Raw genomic sequence first — 16,757 nt, 5'->3', positions numbered from 1 at the left:
GATCCCTTCTAGATTTTCTCACAAGAGAAAATCCACATCTATGCAGTCAGATCTCCTCAGGATCCTACATGTATCAATGAATTCACCTCTGACCCTTCTAAACTCGTCTACCATCCTAGTCTAGTAAAGCTCTGCACTGCTTCTCTGCACTGCTTCCAATACATTAATATCTTTCCATAAGTACGGTGACCAGACTTGTACACAGTACAGTACACAGGGTCCATAATAGTAACGTGGAAAAGAACAGCAATTGTTTTGTTAGTGCATTGAGAGATGTCTATTAGCTAGAACAGAAAGATCCATCCAAGTCTTTGAAATACTGTCATGCAATTGGAACATTTGCAGTCTCTGGAGGGCAGGAGGGGACCTTGCTTTAATGACTCACTCAGCAGATGGTACCTTGGGCACTTCAGCATGTTCTCCTTATTGCGCTGCAACATCAACCAAGTTATTTGTGCTCAAGTCTCCAGAACTGGACAGGATTCACAATGTTTTGACCCAATGGCGAATGCGCTACACACTGAGTCACGGCTGACGCAACAGAACGATTTTTTAAAACAGCAAACGACCGTGAAAGTTGGAAATCTGAAATAGACACCAGAAGAGGCTGAAAATATTCAGCAAGTCTGGTGGCATGTCTGAAAGGAAGAATACAGTTAACATAGTGAATACTTTGTCAGAACTGACAGTGTTTTGAGATGTAACAGTATTGAAACAAGTAATGAAAAAACTCAAAAGTTGGTGAGGAAAGAGCATCTGTGATTGGCTGGAAGGCAGTAAAGATTAAATTTAAAAAAAAACACTTTTACCTCTGGATAGTTCACGATAAAGAATTACCTTTTGTCCTGGTGCAATCAAGCTATGATTGTTCTTAAGATGATAGTTAATGGCCTTTCTGATATCTTTCTCCCTCATGTTGTGAAGCAGAGTTGGTGAGACAAAATTCTCAATTCCCCAATCCTTCCTGAAAATAATAAAATTGCATTTAAAACTATTTAATTTAGAATCACAGAATTTTACAGTACACAAGGAGGCCATTTGACCCATCGTGTCTGTACTGGCTCCTGAAAGAGCTATGACGTTTATGACAATGAAAATAAACTTGTAAGATTTATTACCCCACTCACCATCCTGACTGGGAAATATATCACCGTTCCTTCACTGCCGCTGGGTCAAAATCCTGGAATTCCCTCCCTAAGGGCATTGTGGGTAAACCCAGAGCACATGGACTACAGTGGTTCAAGATGGCAGTTCGTCACCACCTTCTCAAGGGCAACTAGGGACAGGCAATAAATGTTGGGGCAGCCAGCGTCACCCATGATCAACCCATGAGTTTTTTTTTAAAAGTTCCATGTTCAATTAATTAACATTAGCGTTTTATTCACAATGATGGTGGAGTTGGAACAAAGAACCTTACCTCATAGAGCCACCTGGTGATCTGAGACTGCAAATGCATTGTGGCAGTTGCCATAACAATTTCCAGTATAGGGCGTGTCTGGGTCGTGTTTGGGTTCTGTTCTGGAGTCTGTTTGCAAGTCGATTTGTACACAAGGCAGAACACAATGCAGGACAACGCAAAGCAGCCATTCATAAGTACAGGAAACGTTCGGATGTCTGGTCTTTAAAATTATAATCATGTATGGGATCGTGTTCGTTAAGTGCAAGCATTCTTTAGTTGGACGTTTAGAAATCAGGGACTGTTGTTTATGATTCTCAACCTCGGGACATCCCCAAATCCTTTGTAACTAATAAAGTGCTTTTAAAATGTGGTCACTGTCATGATAAAAGAAACACAGCAATGTCCGACACACAGTAATGTGAACAGACAACCTGTCTGAGTAATTTTTATAAGCAATAAATATTGGCTAAAAATATCCTACACTTCTTCAATTTTTATTTAAACTTTCCTTGGTTTCCCAGGAAGAATGTCACCAAAAATTGCATTTCTGCTTAACATCAGTGGACTGTTTAAAAAAATTTATTCATTCATGGGATGAGGGCATCACTGGCCAGGCAGCATTTGTTGCCCATCCCTAATTGCCCAGATGGCAGTTAAGAGTCAACACATTGCTATGGGTCAGGAGTCACATGTAGGCCAGACCAGGTAAAGATGGCAGATTTTTTCCCTGAAGGACATTAGTGAACCAGATGAGCTTTTGCCATGAATCAACAATGGATTCATGGTCATCATTAGACTCTTAATTCCAGATATTTATTGAATTCAAATTCCACCATCTACCAGGATTTGAACCTGGGTCCCCAGAATATTAGATAACAAGGTGTAGAGCTGGATGAACACAGCAGGCCAAGCAGCATCAGAGGAGCAGGAAGGCTGACGTTTCGGGCCTAGACCCTCCCTTACCTTGTTTTGGGTATACAGGTCACATTGATAGGGTCTGGGAGTAAAAGTTGTCTGGGCCTGTTTTTGTGTCAGAAAAATTTGAAGCTAAGTTGACTTCTTTTCCCATCCCAATTAGCAATCAGATCTGGATGAAATGTAAAGAACTACTGAGTGCCAAGGAGGAGGTCTTCAAGTACAGAGGGTTAAATATGAGAATCTAGGGTTAATCCCAATTAAAGAGGTAATTCTATGACATGTTAGTGAAATAACTCATAATTGAGATGTTCCTCTAACTAGCAGTTTCACAAACACTAATTGCTGTTAACAAGGAGTCTCTTTAATGAAGGGTCTAGCTTCCAAGCTCATGCAAACAAAGCCTCACTAACAGCAAGTTCCTCCAAACAAGAATCTCATTAACAATGAATCAAGGAAACTCACTAATAAAGAATCTCATTAATAAGGAGTTTCAAATACAAGAAGACTAGCTAATGAAGGATCACCCTAATGCCAATTAGGCAGCTCACTAATAAAGTGTCTCACTAATGAGATGGGTTATGAAACAGGGGTCTTGCTATCAATAAGGCAATATAGTGCAATGTGAACATATCTGTGTGAAGTGCAGCTGAAGCATTGCACAGTTCAATCTTCCAAATATACTGACTCACTCAATGTACTTCATGGAGACTTTCTGAGACTGCTTGGAGCTCAGGATGCATTCCTGAATTTGCAGCGCTGCAAGACGGATAGCAGTGTTGCATTTCATCTCCATCGCAAACTTCTCCTGCAGCACATCATTGCAACTCTGTAAAAGAGATTACTAAAGGCATCACACACAGCTGTCTAGAAAATATCTAAACAAATTGCCACCATTTATAAATGCTTTCATATAAAATTACAGAAGTATACAATAGAAAATATCCTTTGGCCAATCAAGTCTGTGCTGGTCAGAAACAACCACCTAACTATTCGGAACCATTTTCCAGCACTTGCCTTGGCATCACAAGTACATTGTGTTTCTTCTGGTTCTTTGAAAGATCTGTCCAATGAACCAACTCCCTTGTTCTATCATTGCAGCTCTACACATTTCCTTTACAAGTAAATATACTAATCAAAGGCTCCTTTGGTACAGTGGCAACATCCTTTCCTCTGAGCTAGGAGTTCAGGCTCCAAGCCCCACCTGCTCCAGAGGTATGTAATAACATCTCAAGGGGAGGTGATGGCCTAGTGATATTATCACTGGACTGTTAATCCAGAGACTGAGGTAATGTTCTGGGGACCTGGTCTGAATCCTGCCATAGCAGATGGTGGAATCTGATTGCAACAAAAATCGGACTCAAGAGTCTAATGATGACCATGAGCCATTATTGGTGAAAAACCCATCTGGTTCACTAATGTCCTTTGGGGAACGAAGCTGCCATCCTTACCTGGTCTGGCCTACATGTGACTCCAGACCCACAGCAATGTGGTTGACTTTTAACTGCCCTCTGGGCAATTAGGGATGGGTAACAAATGCAAGCCTAGCCAGCAATGTCCTCATCCAATGGGTTAAGTAAAAAAAAAGGAACAGGTTGAATGTCATGTCAAACCTACATCCACCGTTCTTTCAGGCAGTGAATCTCAGATCATAATGCACTGAATTTAAAAAAATTTTCACCTCCTTGCCCTTAAATTGTTCTGCTGCTGCGTGGGGCCCTGAGATACATATAATATTTTCTGGAACTGGAAGTGAGTGACATCTGCAAGACCTCCGAGAGGGAACATTGCTCATCTGTCCACAGTTCCATTACCTGAACCCTCTGCTTTCTGGTTAATAACCACAGTGAAAATGGTGAAACCAGTTTGTTTTCATTTACTCTATCAAAACTCCTCATATTTATAGACACCTCTGTTAAATCTCCCCTTAATCTTCTCTGCTCCACAGAGAACTATCCCACCTTTCCTAGGCACTACACAACTCAAATTACTACTCCCCATAAATCAACTATAATTTTGATCATGAATACAGAACATTATACAAATACTGAAATTGCTAGACATACAAAAATCAAGTCCATCTAGTTCATCTTCTACAATCTTAATAGACCAATTATACAATGATAATGTTACTATTAACTAAACATAGTAATTCATCTCAAAAATTAATCTACAACAGACACAGGCATAAAGTGTGTAATACCCCTGGAGGTGGGCACTTGGGCAGACCCAAGGTCACTCATGCCACACTTACCAAATGTCATGTGTATATAACATATTTTAAGTTGCTATTTTCTGGAAGTAATCCATGTAATTTTTACATGAATTGCCCAACACAAGCTGCTTCACTCATTCCCTCAGGGGTATCTACCCTACACTTCCTTGCTGAAATATTTGTTTTATTCATTTATGGGATGAGGGCATTGCTGGCCAAGCCAGAATTTACTGGCAATCCCTAATTTTCCAGAGGGCAGTTTAAGAGTTAACCACATAGCTGAGGGTCTGCATCCACATGTAGCCAGTTTCCTTCCCCAAAGGACATTAGTGAACCAGGTGAGTTTTTCCAACAATCGACATTAGATTCTTAATTCCAGATTGTTTAAAATTCAAATTCCACTATCTGCCATGGCAGGATTCGGACCTGGGCCCCTAGAACATTAGCTGGGTTCTATGGATTAATGATCCGCTGATAATACCCCTAGGTCATCGCCTCCCCTAACGTGCTTCAGCACATTAGTTTTGAATCTACTCCAGGTTAAGTGTAGACTACTTCTTGTGGCTTTAGTGTTCTTAAGAAACTGAAGTATTTAGCTGTGGTTGGTCAAAATTTTTCTAAAGAAGCTTACTCTGACCCTTCATGTCAAATAGGTACCTGTGAGTATAGGTATTCAAAGGCAACTGGATCTTCTTGTAAAAGTACGAGTGGATCTCTTGGCAGGAAACAAACCCTGAAGAGACATCTATAGTCACGGGGCTCCCGCTTCTGGACTACCTGTGACAAGGTAGAAAACGTTTATGTTCGGAATTAATTTCTCATTGTCACACCACGGAAATAATCAACAAATCATTTTCTTTAAGCTTATGTTTTAACCAGAAGCATTTCTCATTGGGTGCTGTTATGATGCAGAGGAGTGACGCATCTCTGGATAAATTTGCTGATAACAGCCTAGATTTCCCCCTTGTCCAATGAAGCCTAATCCCCATGATATTGTGTGCTCTTTAATTACTTTCATTGCAATGCTATTTTTAGTAGTGTCACTAAAACCTGTTGTTATTTCAACGTTGAATCAATTTCCACACACATTTTGCAGTTGAACAGAATTACAATTGAACAGAAACATAAGCAATAAGAACTTGGACGTGCCATTTGGTCTTTCTGTCCAGCTCCACCACTCAACAAAATTAGGACTAACCATGTACCTTAAGTCCACCATCCCAAACTATCTCCATATCCCTTAGTTCTCTTAGAACACAAAAATCTACCACCCTCTACCTTGAACAGGCTCGATATCTGACCATCCACAGCTCTCCAGAGTACAGCATTCCAAAGATTCACAACTCAAGACATTTCCCTCTATCTCAGTCCTACATGGGCAGCGTCTCATTCTGAGGGTGTGACCCTATGTTCTAGATTCACCAGCCTTGTGGGAACTTACAAAAGTAGGGAGTAACATCCAAGTTCCCGATGCATACAGGGCACCCTGCAAAGGATGGACCGCCACTCTCTTTCTTCCCACTTTTTAAGCAGTCTGCTTAAAGAAAGGGCCAACCCACTTACCCATGCCAAGAATATTATGGCATCGCCAATGTAATATTTAGGTGAAGTTAACAATTCCAATTATCTGTTAATTTCTTTTTAAAATTACAGCCCAGTTGCTGATGTTGGCACTGGCCCACCAACTCTTATTTTATCGGGAGCAGGTTAGAATGGACAGGAAGGCAATGGGCTAGCCACTTGTCATATTTTATATGACACGGCGCATAAAATCCATGAGGCATAAAGTTTCCATTATATCTCTTCACATTCTTCTGAACTCCAGGAAACACTGGACTCATCTACTCAACCTCCCCACACAGGACAATCACCTCATTCCATGAACCAGTCTGACTGGTCACACTCCCTCTTCTGCAGTTACATCCTTCCTTAGGTAACTTGACCAAACTGTACACAATTGTCTAGGTGCGATCTTACTAATGTCCTATAACAGTTGTGAGAAGACTGTTTGGCTCCTACATCCAATCCATATTTTTATCCAAAGCAAACATACTATTTGCCTTCCCAGAAAAGTGATTACCAGAAAATATCACAGGTCATGTAGAGAGATATCCTCTTCACTCCTATGTTTTCTAATATTGATCAACATTCCCACACCAGATTTTGATGACGACAACAGATGCCGCTATGTACAGATTCCACTTACAAAGCCTCCAAAAATAGAACATTTCTTTAGGCTTCTGCAGATGGAACAAATTGTTTTAAAAATGCTAGACCTGGACAACAATTGAATGTTAGATTACAAATTCAACAGATATAGACCGTGACTAAGGGTTAGACATAGAAGTAGATGTGGGTAACTTTAGTTGTCTACTTAAAAGCTTGCAAAATTTCCTGGCTATCATTCCCTCATTCCCTTAGTGCAAAGAAACCCCAACGTACCTGCTCAATGATTTCATCATCGTGTAAGAGATAAACCTTGGTGATACTGTACCGTTCCTTCAAAACAAGAGCAAAATGTTCAATACAACGAATGGACAACTTCGACTTCAGGGTGAGGATGATATCCTGTCAAATTGCAGAAAAAAGGGGCAAAATTAATTTCTGATTGTCCTTCTTAATTTCCCATTGAGGATATATGGTCTTATTAACTATCCCCAGCTTCCATTCATGCAATACTCCTCTGCTACAGGCTTGCACAATGGAGTTGACTTTTCAAGAACGGCTAAACAGGTTCAGCCTTTATTCATCAGACTGTAGAAGAATGAGGGGTAATCTGATTGATACATATAGGATTCTGAGGGGCCATGACAGGGTAGATATTGAGAAGATGTTTCCAATCATGGGGGAGTTTCGAATTACGGGGACATAGCTACAGAGTGAAATGCAAAAGAATTTATTTTCCCAGAGGGTAATGAATGTCTGAATTCTCAATCCCAAAGAATTGTGGAGGTGAGATCACTGAAGTATTTCAAGAAGCACCAGGTAGATATTTAAAATATTGAGAAGTAAGCATGAGACAGGAGTTGAGGGCTGGAGAAGATTAGCCATGATCTTGTATCATGGCAGGACGGACCTGAAGGGCTGAATGGCCTACTCCTCCTTATGTTCTTATGATCTAAGAAGACTCCTAAGGCCAAGTGATTATAAGCACTTCGCAGAACCAAGAAGGAAATGGTGTTAAATCATCCTTAACATCCTACCTTACTCACTGTCCAACTCAGTGTGATATCAGAAGCTTGCAGTCCCTGTTCTATTCAAGGTCTACATCCCCCACTCCATCTGCTGTGGGAAACCCCCTTCTCCACCCACTCTCCACATCCCTTATTCCATAAATTGTTCAAACTTATGAATTATCCACAATCCTGGCCTTTAATATATCGACGCAGTGGGCATGAAGTTCCTGTTTTTTTCACAGTGTGTGACAACTGTCTTTAGGTGGTGATTAATGTAGCCACCTCACTTTGGCTGAGCAAACAACAAGAGCTGCCTGGTTAGCTTGGCTCTTCAAAGGCCTTAATGCTGGTCAGAAACTGCCTGTCAATCAGAGGTTGGCTGCTTTTGTGTCCTAAAGTAAGGCAAGGCCTACTCCTCATGAGATCCAGCAGCAATTGTGCAAGTCTCCTTTATTTTCTTGTCACGGTATGGGAAAGTGATGCGGGTTGGTCAGTGCACTCAGAGGCAGATGCAGTTTGGGCCATTTGGAGCTCTACCCCCTAACCACGCAGGCAGGTCACCCTGGTTTTCCAGGGAAACCACCTCTCTTGCTGAGGAGGAATGTAAATGGAGAGATGTTAAAGGTGGTCATGTGAGGCTCTTCAGTGACCATTAATTGATCACTTAAGACCTTAATTGATAGCAGATTGAGAAGTTTGCCCATGGACCTTCTTGTCTAGAACTTAATTGGTGACCAAGCATAAAGTATTTCTCCAGGTCTAACTCTCCCAAATACTATACCTTTCTGGGGGTAGGGTAATGTATCTTCCAGTACCTCTGCCTTTGGCAGTACAGAGCCCTTTGTGATTACCAGTTGTTCTTGCTTCCCTTTCCAACATCCATTGTCTGTCCTGTTCTGTCAATGTCTAAAAGCTTTTGAAAGCTTTTTTTAATTGCTGGATACATTAACTTGCAAAGATGGAAAAGCATTTTTGGAATTGACTAACTTCAGTTATCATACATGAATCTTGACAAGAATGAGTTCACTGCAGAATTTGGCCATTCAAAACCTTTAGCGGATAAATGCTCTCATCCATTATGCAGTGAAATAACAAGTCATTGGATATTACCTTCAAAATCACATTAAAAATGAAGTGTTGACCAGCAACCCTCCCTCCATATCAATAAATTTTGTTCTATGTTTTGTTTGCTATTCTGAATGTTCAGATGCTTTTGTGGTACTGCTCAAATGCATTAAAAAATAGCATTCAAACAACACATTTTCATCATTTTGTTCCAAAGTGCTTTAATGCCAAAGAGCTACTTTTGAAATGTAGCCAGTATTGTACCTCAATGTTAGCTCACTTCACTGATTAGCAGATGGCTACAGCATAATCAATTCTTGCTCTTGCAGTTTAAAACCAAATTAAATTCTCAAAGAAAGGATTGAACTATGATTCCCTTCCAACTTCCAATGTTTTCAGACTGTGAGACCCTGGAACTGACATCCAGTACCGATGAGCAGAAATTTCTTCTAACTGAATACCAGGAAGACTAAAGCTACTATTGTCAAACCCTGCTGTGAACTCTGTTCTCTAGTTACCAATTCCATCTCTCTCCTGGTCAACTACCTGCGGCTGAACTAGATTTTGAAACCTGGGTGCCACATTTGACCAGATATTTTACCACAAATCCACATTGTCACGCAGACTGCCTATATCCAGCATTGTCTGACTCCATCCACAGTTCATCTGTTGCTGGAACCCTCATTTGTGGTTTTAATTATCTCTAGATTTGAATTCCTGTCAGCCTCCTAACTCCTACCCTTCGGAGACATTAGCTCATGCAAAAATCTATTGCCTGCACTTAACTTACAAGTTCCTGTTTACCCTTAGCCCGTCACTTTGGTGTACGTTGGCTCGACTTTTATCCTTCATTTCAAATCCCTCCATTTTCTTGACCATCCCTATTTCTGTGTGTCCTCCAGCCCTACCATTCTCCAAGATATCTGTGTTCTTCAAATTCTGGCCTCATTCAACTCCCTGACTTCAAACATTCCATCATTGATAGCCAAGCTCAGGAGTTCCCTTTCATAAATCCTTCTGCTTTTCCACTCCTCTTTCCTCCTTTAAAACACAATCTAAAACCTACCTCTTTCATCAAGAGTTTTATCATCTGTCCTAAAATCTCTTTATACGATCTGTGTTAATTTTTGTTTCATAACTATCCTGTGAAACACTTGATAAATACACTCTATAAACCCAGTTTGTTGACTTTGGCGTTGTTAAGAAAAATCAATTTAAATGTAACGGGCAGGTCAGAATATTAAAGGGAAATACTGCAGATACTGAGAATCTGAGATAAAAAATAGAAAAAGCTGGAAATACTAAGCAGGATATAGAGATAGAAACAGCATTAACAACGAGTGTTCTTTGGAATGACAGAGAGTTGGAGATGTAACAGTTTGAAATGAGTATTGAAGACAGAAAGCAGTGAATGGTGAAAGAACAAAAGAGAAGGTTTATGATGGAAGGCAGGAGAGGTTAAATGACAATATGGAGATTGCACCGGGCAAGACAGGATGTTAGTGAAAAAAAATTGGAGACAGTGAAGGATATTACCTCAGAGTACAACGGGATCTTAATCAGACGGGTCAATGGGCCGAGGAGTGGCAGATGGAGTTTAATTTAGATAAATGTGAGGTGCTGCTTTTTGGTAAGGCAAATCAGGGCAGGACTTATATACATAATGGTACCGTCCTGGGGAGTGTTGTCTTAGACTTAGGAATGCAGGGTATATATCCTTGAAAGTGGAGTCACAGGTAGACAGGATGGTGAAGAAGATGTTTGGTATTCTTGCCTTTATTGGTCAGTGCATTGAGTATAGGAATTGGGAGGTCATGTTGCAGTTGTACGGGACATTCATGAGGCCACTTTTAGAATACTGCATACAATTCTGATCTCCCTCCTATTGTTGCTAAATCTGAAAGGGTTCAGAAAATATTTAAAAGGATGTTGCTGAGATTGGACGGTTTGAGCTATAGGGAGAGGCTGAATAGGCTGGGGCTATTTTTCCCTGGAGCGTCGGAGGCTGAGGGGTGACCTTATAGAGGTTTATAAAATCATGAGGAGCATGGATAGGATGAATAGGCAAAGTCTTTTCCGCAGGGTGGGGGGAGTTCAAAACTAGGTAGCATAGGTTTAAGATGAGAGGGGAAAGATTTAAAAGGGACCTAAGGGGCAACTTTTTCATGCAGAGGGTGGTGTGTAAATGGAATGAGCTGACAGAGGAAGTGGTGGAGACTGGTACAATGAATACATGAATAGGATGATGGGTACATGAATAGGAAGGGTTTAGATGGATATGGGCCAAATGCTGGCAAATGGGATTAGGTCAGATTAGGATATCAGGTCAGCATGGACGAGTTGGACCCAAGGGTCTGTTTCTACATTATATATCTCCATGATTGTATGATCTACAATAACAAGATAAAAGAACAATCTAACTCATTTCAGTCAAATGGCCAGGTCATTGAATTTAAAACAAGTCATTCACTGGATGTTTATGTCTCACCAGTGCTCTCAGAGGAGACCTCTGCTGAAAGGGAGGGTAGATTTGCTGAATCTAACTTTTACCAGCATGATAAATCCAATTCAATCTCACTGTTATTTATATTAATGAATACTAGATTGTCCATGGTTAGATAATAAACCTGAGTCTTTACTACACATTATATTGAGTGAAATATATCCCTGGGATCACTTAATGGTCACAGCTCGTAAAAACATTGTGGCTTTTGAATGGGAATGTTGATGTAACAATTTACGACGTTCAGAGTTAACAAAGCATAACCAAAAATTGTAACAATGGGAAGTAATGTTCGTAGACAGGAATGAATGGTTTGCATTTGATTTTTAGTTATATAGGAGCAGGTAACACAAAACTAAAAGTCACTACCAGTATCTCTCTCCTACATCTGTGTCACTAATGCTACTTGAGCAAATGACACAACTTAAAGGTTTTAGTATCTGCTAGATCTATTGGCAACTGGACTAAGATTTTTCATTCATTTACTCCGCAAACCCCAACCCATTGCCACTCCCCAACCCGCTTCCACAACCCCCATTCACCCCCAGCCCATCCCTACCCCGCACCCCCAACTCCCCAGTAAATGCATAAAATTAATTAATAGGAGTTTCAAAACTGGGCAAAATCAACAAAAGGGAAAATTCACAGCAAGGAACAAACAAAACCTGTAACCATCATTACCTTCACCGTTGTATTTTTCTCATATCGAAAGGCTTTGGTCTGTCCATTTTCCAAATACACCTTGAGAACACTGGGCATGAAAAGAAGTGAGTTACCCTGTGGGAATGATAAAACACAAAATTCTAGGATTTCTTATGAAAATAGATAAGCAAAATAACAACATAATACACTCTTCATTAACTTTGGTACAAATACTAAAATGGGGGACAGTAGAGAGAGAGAGTTTGTTATGCGTATACATAAAATACATATATATGTGGGTGTGTTTGTGTGTGTGTCTGTCTGTCTGGGTGCTTGCATTCTGTGTGTGCGTGTTTGTGTGTGCATGCATGTGAATGTGTGGTTGAGACTGTATGTGTGTGTATCTGTGTCTGTGTGTGTATATTTCTATGTGCCTGTGTTTGTGTGTCTTTGTGTGTGTGTGCGTGCGTGCGTGCACGCGCCTATGTCTGTGTGTCTGTCTGTCTGTTTGTATGTATGTGTCTGTGTTGTTGTATTCTCTACAGTTTGCCTCCAATGTTTCTCCTGGAGTTTCAGATCCAATCTCTCCAGGTATTCATGAAGTTCTTGCTGTTATTTTGTTCCAAAGTTTATTCACACACACAAATCCATAGAAATACTCAGCCATTCCTTTGGGAGTCTGATTAAACAACCAAAAAAAGCTCCATCAGAGCCATAGGTATTTTGGTTTTGTCTAGAGGCCAGTCCAAACAAAGTTTGGAGGGGAAAACACTGAAGATCAGGAATCCAGGGTGGGGTTGGGATGGGGTGCTTCTTGTGCCTGAAGTTCCAGATTTCTAGCCTTAATAAGGGCTTTGCGTTAGGTCTAGAGTTGGTAGATCTAATGAAGGACATACAACTACTTCAGGTGAGTGAACGTAGTCCCCAAAATGTGGCTGGTGGGTGGGGACTAAATCATGATCTGGACATCCAAAAAAGTAGTGGCATTAATGGCAGTTGGCACCATGGTACAAGGTATCAGGGGATCTAATGTCCAGCCATGTATGGAGCACAAACTATTTTTTGTAAACTTATGGGGAAGACAGACAGGGGTCCTTCCAGTTCTAAATTGGCTGGAACAAAGCAGAAAGTAGGAAACTACAGACTAGTTATTGCGGCACCTTATCAAATGCTTTCCAGAAGTCCAGATATACTACATCTACAGGACACCCATTATTTACTTTGCTTGTTACATCTTCAAAGAGCTCTAGCAAATTACATGAATTACTCTTCATAAAGAGCATGAATTACTCTTGATAAAACCGTGCTGGCTCTGGTGGGTTGCGTTTTACTTGCCACATGTCCTGTTACTACTTATTAATGGATTCTAACGATTTCCCAATGACAGACGTTAAACTAACTGGTCTGTGGTTTCCTACTTTCTACCTCCCTCCCTTTTTGAACTACTGCTTTACATTAGCAATTTTCTAATCCACTAGAACCTTTCCAGAAGCCAGGGAATTTTGGAATACTGTAATCAACGCGTCCACTATCTCTGCTGTCACTTCCTTTAAGACCATAGGGTATTGCCCTATGCGGATTTGCCTGCCTTTAATCCCAATAGTTTGCTCAGAATCTTTTCCCTAGTGATAGCAATTGCTATAAATTCTACCTTTTCCATAATCTCTGCATTACTTGTTACTACTGGGATGATTTATGTGTCTTCCACTTTGAAAACTGAAGCAAAATAATGATTTGGCGTCTCTGCCAACTCTGTGCTCCCCACTATTAACTCCTAATCTCAAAAGGACCAACATTCATTTTAGCTACTGTCATCCTTTTATATACTTATCGAGTCTTTTATATTTTGTACTAGTTTTCTTTCATAACTAACCTTTGTTCTTTTTATTACTTTTTAGTGACCCTTTGTTGATCTTTAAAGGTTTCCCAATCCTTCTGACCTTTGCAGTTTGGCATGCCTTAGTTTTTGGCCTTATGTTATCTTTAACTTCCTTGCTCAGCAATGGATGTTTTTATCCTTCTTACATGCTTTCCTTCTTCTCTATAATATATTTTAGTTGGGAGGAATTAAGTATCTCTTTAAAGGTTCATCAACAGTCCTACATTTCAGTCTTTCTGCCCAGTCCCCTAGGGCCAAATCTGCCCTTTTGCCCATGTAATTACCTTTGTTCAACTCCAGAACATTAGTACGGGACTCAAGTTTCACTAATGCTCGCCACAATCAAACTTATTTTCAGGCCTTCAGGGCACATAAAGCCAATTAGGCATCCAATGTTTTATGAAAAAATAAAAGTTACCCAGTCCAGACCATACTGGGAGTCCATCAGGTTAGTTATAATCTGGTTGAAGTGGTCAATGAGCTAAATGCATGTGGAAGGCACAAACCTGCGTGTGGCCATTGACAATCACTTCTTCAGCAAAGCGTACTTTGACTGGGTTACTTTTCAGTCTGGCTCGCTTTTCTTCAGTAATAAATGATGACTTGGGCCCCTGAATACAAACAGAAACCATGACATTTAAACAATAGCATTGGCGTTTTGTGTTGATAATGTATGGTGGTACTGATGTTCTGAGTTCCAGAAGTTTGATTGTAACCTAAAATATGAACATGCAAACAAGGAATGAGAGTAGGTTTTCAAACCTCCTTTGCTATCCAATAAAGACTGTAGCTGATCTGATTTTAACCTCAACTCTACATTCCTGCATCTCCCTGATAATCTTTCACCCCTTCAGTCATCAAGAATCTATCTATCTCTGCCTTAAAAAATTTAAAGATTCTGCATCCACTGCTTTTTGAGTTCTAAAAACTCACAACTCTCTGACAGAAAAAGGGTTTCCTTGTCTCTGTTCTAACTGGGTGCCTCCTTATTTTAAAAAAACGATCTCTAGTTCTCAGATTCTCTCGCAGAGGAAACGTGAATCCTTTCAACATGTGCTCATTCAAGTCCTCCCAAGATCTTACATGTTTTAACTAAGTCAGCTCTAACTCTTCAAAACTCCACAGGATACAGGCCTAGCCTATATACAGTACTCCAGATGAGGTCTCACCAATGCCCTGTATAACTGATGCATAATCTCCCTACTCTTGTAATCAATTCCCCTTGCAATAAACCATTCAAATTGCGCCACTTGACCTTTTGTACTCATCTGAAACAGAACATGACATTTTGGTTTAACAATTCAACTCTAAAAGTGCACTGCTTGCCTCAGTCTTGCACTGAAGCTCATCCAATATCCTGTCATAGCACGGACTTCTAGTTAGTTAGAGAGAGCCAGAGGTCTAGTTGACTATTGTTGCTCCACTTCAGGATACACTGCCGTTAATGATCAAATCTTCATTTGTATCCTACATAATGCCTGGAAACTTCTTTGATTGTGTAGCTTGATAACACATCACAGAAGAAGCACGAATCAAATGCTTTTGACATGACCTGGTCGAATTTGCATCATATCTGGATCAATGTATAATCTCATCGAACCCCATCAAGTGTTAATTGAACATAAAGCACAATCCCATTTTGACTCAGGTAGCTTGCTGCCAGCTTACTTCAAGACATCTGGTCCTCTAAATGCTAAGGAAGCAGGGTCAATTGAAGCTTCCAAGACTTGGCTTGATAATTTTTATTAGATAAGGAATACTCAGCAACAATGAGGAAATAAAGAGGAGGAACAGCTCAGTCATGATCTCTCTGACTGAAGGAACAGGACAAATAGCCTACTCCTTTTCCTATGACCAAGATCACATGTCCACCCTGGATTTTTTTTTATTCATTCATGGGATGAGGGCGTCGCTGACTAGGCAGCATTTATTGCCCATCCCTAATTGCCCAAAGGGCAGTTCAGAGTCAACCACATTGCTGTGGGTCTGGAGTCACATATAGACCAGACCAGGTGAGGATGGCAGTTTCCTTCCCTAAAGGACATTAGTGAACCAGATGGGTTTTTCCAACAATCGACAATGGATTCATGGTCATCATTAGATTCTTAATTCCAGATATTTATTGAATTCAAATTCCACCATCTGCCGTGGCTGGATTCAAACCCAGGTCCCCAGAATGTTAGCTGGGTTGCTGGATTAACAGTCCAGCGATAATACCAGTAGGCCATCTCCATTGATTACAGCACCCATCTTAGCTTTCGATCCATCACATCTGAGCTGAGAGGAATGTCATGTCATTCAAAATGCCTGTGCAAGTGCCAGACTAAAGTATTTAGTGACCGAATCTGAATCACGTAGGGTGAATCACGTAGGGTGAATCACGTAGGGTGAATCTCTTCTGGACTGCAACCAAGTGATGCACAAACGTGGATTGATAGCAATCAGAGAGAAGCCCAGGAGGAAATTTGTCCTGATGACCATGAGTAGCATTGAAAGCTCTGCTTTTTAAAGTAGAAAGATTGTACTCACTGAGGTATTTCGAAGTACAGTGACTGTAACAGTGTTACCACATTCCCTGCAATAAACAATTTGACAAATATTAAAGCAATGTGAGTCCAGAGCAGAAAAATAAAAGGACACCTGACTAAAACTTACAAGATTAACCTGGCACAGAATATTATTTTCTGGGATCAGGGGAAATCACAGGCTTGAACTTAACAGCAACACTTAGGAGTCACAAGAGTTATACAGCTTGGAAACAGAACCTTCGGTCCAACTTGGCCACACTGACCAGACGTCCCAATCTGACCCAATCCCATTTTCCAGCATTTGGCCCATATCCCTCTAAACCCTTCTTACTCATATATGCTGATATAACAAGGTATAGAGCTGGATGAACACAGCAGGCCAAACAGCATCAGAGGAGCAGGAAAGCTGACATTTCGGGCCTAGACCCTTCTTCA

At 40.6% G+C, this 16,757-nt stretch overlaps 1 protein-coding gene across 1 annotated transcript in view; it reads right to left on the bottom strand.

Annotated features, from left to right (window-relative positions):
• The window catches only part of LOC109911708 (FERM and PDZ domain-containing protein 1), a 77,607-nt gene that overhangs the window by 35,778 nt on the left and 25,072 nt on the right, over positions 1-16,757 (bottom strand). The window contains exons 4-10 of the mRNA XM_048619626.1: positions 16,324-16,369; positions 14,301-14,405; positions 11,955-12,050; positions 6,972-7,097; positions 5,187-5,306; positions 3,007-3,143; positions 838-964 (exon numbers count right to left, since the gene is read on the bottom strand). Coding sequence (XP_048475583.1) covers positions 838-964; positions 3,007-3,143; positions 5,187-5,306; positions 6,972-7,097; positions 11,955-12,050; positions 14,301-14,405; positions 16,324-16,369 — 757 coding nt within the window. The remainder of the gene's footprint in view (positions 1-837; positions 965-3,006; positions 3,144-5,186; positions 5,307-6,971; positions 7,098-11,954; positions 12,051-14,300; positions 14,406-16,323; positions 16,370-16,757) is intronic.

The sequence above is a fragment of the Rhincodon typus genome, chromosome 3, assembly GCF_021869965.1.
Source record: "Rhincodon typus isolate 14 chromosome 3, sRhiTyp1.1, whole genome shotgun sequence".
Classification (NCBI taxonomy): Eukaryota; Metazoa; Chordata; class Chondrichthyes; order Orectolobiformes; family Rhincodontidae; genus Rhincodon; species Rhincodon typus.
This window is presented reverse-complemented; position numbering and strand designations above follow the sequence as displayed.